Raw genomic sequence first — 7,898 nt, forward strand, 5'->3', positions numbered from 1 at the left:
AAAACCCCACCTAAATGATTACTACTTTTGTGATGCCAGTTGATTGGTTGTATGTTTTTCTAGTATCATTTCTTTTAGGCATCATAGTCAAACATGGGATTAATGTATATTATTTGATGGTTTGGATAAACTTGAATGAGTTAGGCTTTCATGAAGTTGCACATCTTGGGATGGACTGATGCAAAATTTGCACCACTTCCCTCCTACATCAGTTCTCTATCATATGAAGTGTAGCTGTGTAGGCCACACCATCTTGCTTATTAGTTATTACCTCACTTCCAAACAAATAAACCATCTTCCTACTTCCAATCTCTTTCATATAAGGGGGAACACCCATCATTTTACTTCTCACAAACAAATAATACGAAGTTAAATCTAAAACAAAAGTAATTAAACCAGAATCTACACTCAATCTGTTTGCACTTCCATCCATTTACACCAATGAATTTTGGTTTTACAGGTCTCTTTGACTTTCTGGGGTGCTGCTTAATCTCTCTTGGTTTTGCTTACTCCATATTATTGTCTTTCTGGATAGTGCTTAAATCATCTCTGCTTTTGCTTATCCTGCATCTTGGTTTTACAGGTATTGTTCTCTCTGCCACTCCCATGTTTTGATTTTTGGATATTCTTAATGCACTCCCAAGGATTTATAATGATTCAGCATTATTTATTCGTTTGGGTAATAATCACAATGGTTCAGCATACCTGTTTCACATGGTGGGATTTAAAATTTAGATCCTTCAACAATTCTCTCATCACCCAAAATATAGGAATTATTGAGAAAGATTAGCCTTATTTTATTTCAATCTGTATATGTTGATTTGAATGCTGAACCAATCCATCTTTATTCACTAATTATATTATAACAGGTTTTGAAATAATGGTATTATTATAAATATTGTTTGATTTATCATAATCATATAATGGTATTATTATAATGGGTCCATGACCATGAAAACCCTCTTTGAAATATGAAAACAGGTTTATTAGGAAGCTCGAATAGGTTCGGTTTATTATTGAGTTCGAACATATAAAATCTTCAATCGAGCCAAACTCAAACTTATATTTCTAGTTCGAATCAAGCTCAAGCCCTGTATTTTTCTGCCGAGCTGAGCTCGAATACTCAAATACTTGGCTCGGCTCAGCTTGAATCCACCCCTACTTGCTTCTCTTTATCTGTGTTTTTCTTTCGTTTTTTTGGGTGCCATTCAAATCTGTATTTCTAGGTTTTGTGCAACAAATACAAATCTTCCCTATTGACTCCTAGCCTTGCAAGTGAGTCAAGCCACATTGTTCGCTCTTTGCTGATCTATATGTGCATCTCCAAACTAACCCAAAACCATGCATTCCAAAGATATGCACATTGCAATAGAATTACATAATGAAAACCCACTACACCCTTAGATAAATCTCAGACTTTGGAGGCCTTCAAAAAAAAACATTTTTGATATTAGACCCCAATTAAAAAAGCAGCTCTAATCCATACAAATTTCAAATATACATACAAATGCAATGTGTCTGTGTTGCATATATGTATGTGTCTAGCCAAACAAACCCAAAATAGGCAAATATACAATTATTAATGATTCACCAAGTCCAAATGCACATATATAGTTCAGATCCAGCAAGATAAAAGCTACTAAGGCAAATCACTGGATGAATCATCACCTCACTTTCAGGATGTAGACGTGACTGCAATATAATAAGTATAGTTTGTAGGGTCTTAAACTGCACATTCTCATCAGCCATTTCAGCATGCTAAACAAAAAAGACAAAGTTGGTTAACTAGTAAAAGTACTCATGCCAAAGAAAACAGGGAAATAAAGGATGCAACAGTGCAAAATCAGCATGCAACTGAGAGTAAATATATATTCAAGATACTTTTGATAATGGGGAGACCCCCTAATTATTGGTTAAAACAAGTACATATTTTAGAAAACAAAAGCATACCCATATTTTTTTTATCAATACAAACAGTGGTTTCTTTGTATTTTCACTAGAGATGTTAGGACATACTCAAATCATTCCCCAAAATAAATAACACCAAACCAAAACTTTATCAGGTATATTCTGATTGGTACTGTTATTTTACAAGAGCTAACTGCATCAGACATGACTACTGGAACAATGGATCTTTTCTCTCTTTTTTTAACAATTAAAATTAAAAATATAGAAATAAAAAGGCTCCCCATCTCTTTCTTCTCCCTTCTGTCTTCTTTTTTCTGATATGTAAAGAAAAGATTCATAAATTAGTCAAACCAGAAAATTATACAAAGAGTCTTCCCAAAGAGAGGCGCAAGATGCAGCCTCAGATACAAATCAGATTACAATTGAGCCTAAAACATATGCTCCCTATGCACCCCTTGCTTAGCCAAGTAAACAGCCATTCCATTGATTGACAGGCCTCCTTTGCCAAAGAATCCTTACAGTCATGTTAGTGATTAACCATTTAAATCTTTCACAGCTTCCCTGTAGGTCCATATAACAGTTTCTAGACTCGCTAACCATCCAACTACCAGTTTGGAGTTGCACCAATTATCAACCTGTCAACATTCAACTCTCCAGCATACTGTCTTATCTGTTCTGGCTTTCTGCATATATTTCTCTAACCAATGGTTACTTAGTTCATTGTTAACTTGGTAGAAATTTTGGCTCACACTTTTACGAACACGGTTCTTCAAGGGAAGGTGTCTAAAGTCTTTCTCTTTGTTTCTTGCTTCCATACATCTTTAGATACAATCATACAAAAGGAGTTCTTTTTTTTTTTCCTATCACAGCAAGATGTAAAATCTGTATGTATCTGTTCATGCAGAAATACAAAATAAGATGACAACAATGATGATAATGATGATTACAAGGACTATGGTGGAGATAAACCAAGAGAGCACTAAATTAAAAGGTTGCATATGCAATAACCTCTTCATTTCTTTCCAGTTTCATTTTCTGAACACGGCTTACTTCTTTTCTGTCTTTTTAATAGGTATTTCTTTTCTCTTTTTTTCTTTGTATCATTTTATTTCTCAAATTAAGAAAGCTTGGTTCTTAGCAGAACAATCCAAAGAGTACATAACACCTTAGTTCGGATTTTTTGGAATACAACCAGGGCTATTACCTTTTTTCAGTACTGAAGTGAAAGCACAAGGCCCCAAGGATCAAAACAGAAGAAAAGCTGAAGCTATTCATCAAACCACAGGATCCTCTATACAAAGTGAGCAAAAAGGACCCCAGTACAGCTCATTTCTTAACATATTCACTCTCTGGCAATGTAGTTCATCCAGAGTTCAAGGGTGTGTCAAGAGCTTCATTTGGAAGCCAACTTTGTACTGTCTTGGACTTGATGAACCTATTTATCATGTAGAGCTGTAGAGTCTCTTTAAGAGATACTTTTGTTTTAGTTCCCAAGTGTTCCCTTAACACTTCTTTATATATTTCCTTCTCAATTAATAAATTTTTTTACAATACCATAAAATAACTTACTTTGATTGATAACTTGATCAATATTTTAATAATTATTGAAAACATATGTAAGTTAGCCATAGCAGTAAGCACATTTAACTCCTCAGCCAGTTCAAAGATCACTCCTCCTTGCACCCAAATAAACTTATTCGACTTTCCTGCTGATCTATGGCCGTCATTTTGTATGTCTTTTGGGCAGTACTCTCCCCTACTCTCGATACTTTAATATAATACCATTTCCATCTTTCAAAAAGAAACATAAGTCAGACTAAGTTGCAATTTTAGTAAAATATCGGTAACAACAATGGTGCATTTAGGATTGATGTATCAGGAGATACTCCAAACCAATTGCTTCCAATACCTTGGATCAATCATCCATAATGAGAGAGAGAAACTAAATAGGATGTTGCACATGGAATTAAAGTAGAGTCATCCAATGTGTTGTTTGACTAGCATGTACCTATTAGACTAAAAGAAAATTTTTATAATACAGTTGTAAAGCCAACAAGGCTAGATGGGACAGAATGTTGGATGATCAAGCAACAACATATCCAAAAAAATGAGTGTAGCTGAGTAAGGACATTGAGATGGGTAAGTGGCAAGACTAGAAAAAACAGAATCAGAAACAAGCACATCAAACAAAACTTAGGAGTAGCTCCAATTAGCGACAAGATGAAAGAAAGTTGACTGGGATTGTTTGGCCAATGACTGCACCAACAATGAGACTTAGTGAAAGTAGAAAGCTCTAAACAAGCAATGGGAAGACCAAAGAAAATGTGATCTTAAGTGGTAAGAAACTAAGGACTTACAATTTGACAGGAAACATGGCTCTTAGTAGAACAAATGGCTAGACAAGATTCATTTAGCTGACCCCAAATAGTTGGGATTAAGGCACCACTTAGTAATGGCTGAAGTGGCTGAACTGAAAGTAGGTTCTGAGTTCCTTAATGGCTTAATGGTGTGTTGGGTTTACTTGAATATTTTCTTCTATAACCATATTATCCACTAAAAGATAAAGCAGCAAGTCATTCAATTCAGCCACTTCAGCTGTTATCAAATGGCCCCTAAGCAGCAAGTATATTGCAGTACTAGTATAAAAAAAGAAAAGGATAGAGATGAGGGGCCCCAAGGAAAAAGACATGGTATAGGATGATGCATATACAAGATATATGATGATGTTTACAACATCCTGGTACTGTACTGTATCAGTAAAAATGTTGACAAAATCTTGGCAAATGAACATCTTATCATAGAGATGGTCCATACCCTAGATAAAGCCTTGTCCCAACTATATCATTATAGAGCAAGTAATCTTTAATTAAGAGGAAAGCAGTTAGGCTGCAAAGGTGCCTCTTCGTTCTCTTTGGCATGATGCTGGTAACAGGATTTCTCCAACATAATTCAACTAAGTCCACACTCTATACCACTTGGAAGGGAGCTATTCGGTGATGGAGGAGAACCCTCTCAAAGTGCCTCTCAAATGCCATTTGTCAGGGCCTTGAAAGAAGTCCAATTGAAGAACTTTTTGAATCCATTAGGTACATTCCAAGGATTGTAAGCATACAGGATAGTTTACATTTTGGTAGACTGTAGACCATCTTCTTGAAGGAGTTGAGACGATTCAACATTCAAGTGGGAAGACTCTAAGAAGAATTGCATCAGGGAATATTTGCTCACCCAGTAATTGGAATGAAATCAAATCTCCTTTTTTCTCTTACAGATACCTTAACCCTGATAGTGTGGATCCCAAAGAATTATTGCATAGGGTTGTACTAGAAAAGGAGCAAAAAAGGCAGTCTTGTATAGTAATAGCTCCTTGCCTTCTTAATTTTAGTATAGAGGAGGGCTATCTTTTTCTTCTTCAATTAATGTGGATCCCCTGATGCGCAGTTTTTTCTCCAATGTACTTTCTTCCCCATAAACCATACCTCCTCTGTTACAACCCATCAACCTATATGCACATAGATGCATAAAAAAATAAAAATTAAGGAACAATGATAGATAAATAAAAAAAATTTAAGAAACTATTATATCAAGGCATTTGCATATGCAAAGTTGATTTCCAAGTTAATACCAGGAACCAGCGTACTTCTGCAAGCTCCAAAAGTCCAAATTTGCAAATCTTGACATTTGATTATCAGAAGAAATCCATTTTGCTCTTAACATTCAGAATGACATGAAATTGGAGATAATAATCTCAACAATATTAGAATGATGAAATATAAGTATATGAGAATTGAGATTCTTACATCTTTGAGAGTAAGCAGAATCTCCTTCAGAGCTGATGGCATAACAGCATCATGAGATATCAGCTTTTGCAGACAGGAAAGTCCAATGACACTTAGCTTTACAGATTTAACCTCACAAGCCATCAGGAAGATACGCAGTATATCCTCATTTTGAGCAATTTCACTAGGACTAGACAATGAACGGAGCTGCAGGTCAACAACCAAGTACATTAAGAACCCCCATGAGGTAAAGTTATCAATCCTAAAGAAGAAGGTTATCTATTTTCCTTCTCACTGACCGCAAGGAATCACATTCTTTTTTTTTATCAGAGGAAAAACCAAATATTCTCATATTTTGATTGGTAAACATCTTGTATATATATATATATATATATATATATATATATATATCAAAAGAATCAGTATTTTTCAGCTACAAGTAACCAAACTCCAGTTGTAAATACATAGTGCTTTTATTTACTGAGAAATTATACAGTCGCTAGCTGGAGTTCTCATCAGTGCTACGTTCATGAAGTAAGTACTATCTTAGTTGACGCGCATCCAACAATTCACATATAAGTAAAAATTGTTTATCTTAATTATTTACACATAAGAAAATGTGGAAAAGATAACGCTGAAATTCGCTCTTTGAATCTGTGAATGACTCGAAAAGTATATGAATTAATTCTTTTCTTTATCTTGGATTAACAAGGAAAGAGAAATTTCCATTTCGACTAAGTCTAAAATTAATAAAAAATAAAATAAAATCTCCCTGCAACCTTCTCCAACCAATGATCGCTAATTACTCTCGATTTCCATCCCGAGGAAAAGTTAAAGAAGAAGAACCGAAGCAATTGAAGTTCAAAGATCTATGTGAGTCCATTGCTAACCTTCAGAATTGCGTGCTCCGCACCGTCCTTGACGGCCGGATACCTGCGACGAGCTTCAGCAGACAAAGCGCGTAGATCTGATTCCAGAACCGCCATGAAAGCCATTCTTGAAGTCCCGCTCCCGCTTGGGTTTATTGGTGAGCACACTTTAATCTTCCATCATCGAAATTTATCAGGGGATTTTGGAGGGAACGAACAGTGGCATTTGAGATCGAGAAGCACGGAGATGATGACTGCAACGGGGAACCCTTTTCTCTGTTAATTGTGAGGGAGTGGCGATCTACGAGAAATGCAATCTTTGGACTTGGAGCATGCTACACGTGCGAATCGCACGAGAAGAAAAGCAGTCCTCTGCTGCTGTGCGGCTGCATGTACCAGACTACCAGTACCTTCATCCAGGGGCCAGAGCTGAAGGACATGCTTCGTTCCGCCTTCGGCCATCCAATATTGGGAGTTGGGACCGCAAGGCGAGACGGATAGAGATGCAAACAGATGGATCCGAATCATATCCGGATCATTGACCGATCCGATAATACAAATAGGACCGAGTATAAGATCGAACAGGATCTGATGCATTTGCACAGACGAACCAAGGGACGAGTGGACAAGGTTTGGCCCTAAAGAGTATGTGGCGCAAATGGGTCGGGACATGATCCTATCCGAAATCCGATCTAGATTCGGATATCCTCGTTTTCAGATTTTTGGATCACATTGGAACGGATTTGGATCACCCCTGTCCCGTCCGACCCAATATATATAATTTATAAATACATTATTTATATTACATTTTTATAATTTTTTGGAAAAAATCTTAAACAGTAGTCTAAATTTTTAGGAGTTGTGTCAAGTCAGTCCATGAACTTCAAAACGTGTCTAAGCACTACCCTAAACTTCCAAATTGTATCTAATAAGTCTCCACCATTAATTGACCATTAGTTAACACATATAACATCAAAGGGGAATAAGGGTTACGAAACCGAACACCAATCAACTACTGAAGCTCCCGCTCCTTATTTTTGCATAATAAAACAAACTGTAACAATAATAATGAGCCATGTATGAAAATGAGTTAAAGCAATTACTTATAAATTTATAAAATAATACATCTTGGCTCACAAATATAGATCACTTCACCAATTTTCATTGCACGGGCACAACTGTGCAGTGGCAAATACTAGCCTTTGCTTCATTTCTTTGGTTAGGTTGCGTTTGGCATTCCTTTAAGGACTTATCTCCTTTTTGCAGTTAAAAACTTAGTATTCATATGAGCATTTTAACCGCAAAGATAAGTCCTTAGAATAAGGAATGCCAAATGCAGTCTTAA

The 7,898-nt window shown here is 36.1% G+C and overlaps 1 protein-coding gene across 6 annotated transcripts in view; it reads right to left on the bottom strand.

Moving 5' to 3' along the window:
* Positions 1-6,885, bottom strand: part of LOC104596541 (ARM repeat superfamily protein) — a 128,971-nt gene extending 122,086 nt beyond the window's left edge. For all 6 annotated transcript variants that reach the window (XM_010257745.3, XM_088895180.1, XM_088895181.1 and 3 more), the window contains exons 1-3: positions 6,575-6,885; positions 5,706-5,891; positions 1,669-1,758 (exon numbers count right to left, since the gene is read on the bottom strand). In XM_010257745.3, coding sequence (XP_010256047.1) covers positions 1,669-1,758; positions 5,706-5,891; positions 6,575-6,679 — 381 coding nt within the window. In that variant the 5' untranslated portion in view covers positions 6,680-6,885. The remainder of the gene's footprint in view (positions 1-1,668; positions 1,759-5,705; positions 5,892-6,574) is intronic.
* Positions 6,886-7,898: the final 1,013 nt, after the last annotated feature.

The sequence above is a fragment of the Nelumbo nucifera genome, chromosome 1 (assembly GCF_055504915.1).
Source record: "Nelumbo nucifera cultivar China Antique chromosome 1, China Antique-T2T, whole genome shotgun sequence".
Taxonomy (NCBI): domain Eukaryota; kingdom Viridiplantae; phylum Streptophyta; class Magnoliopsida; order Proteales; family Nelumbonaceae; genus Nelumbo; species Nelumbo nucifera.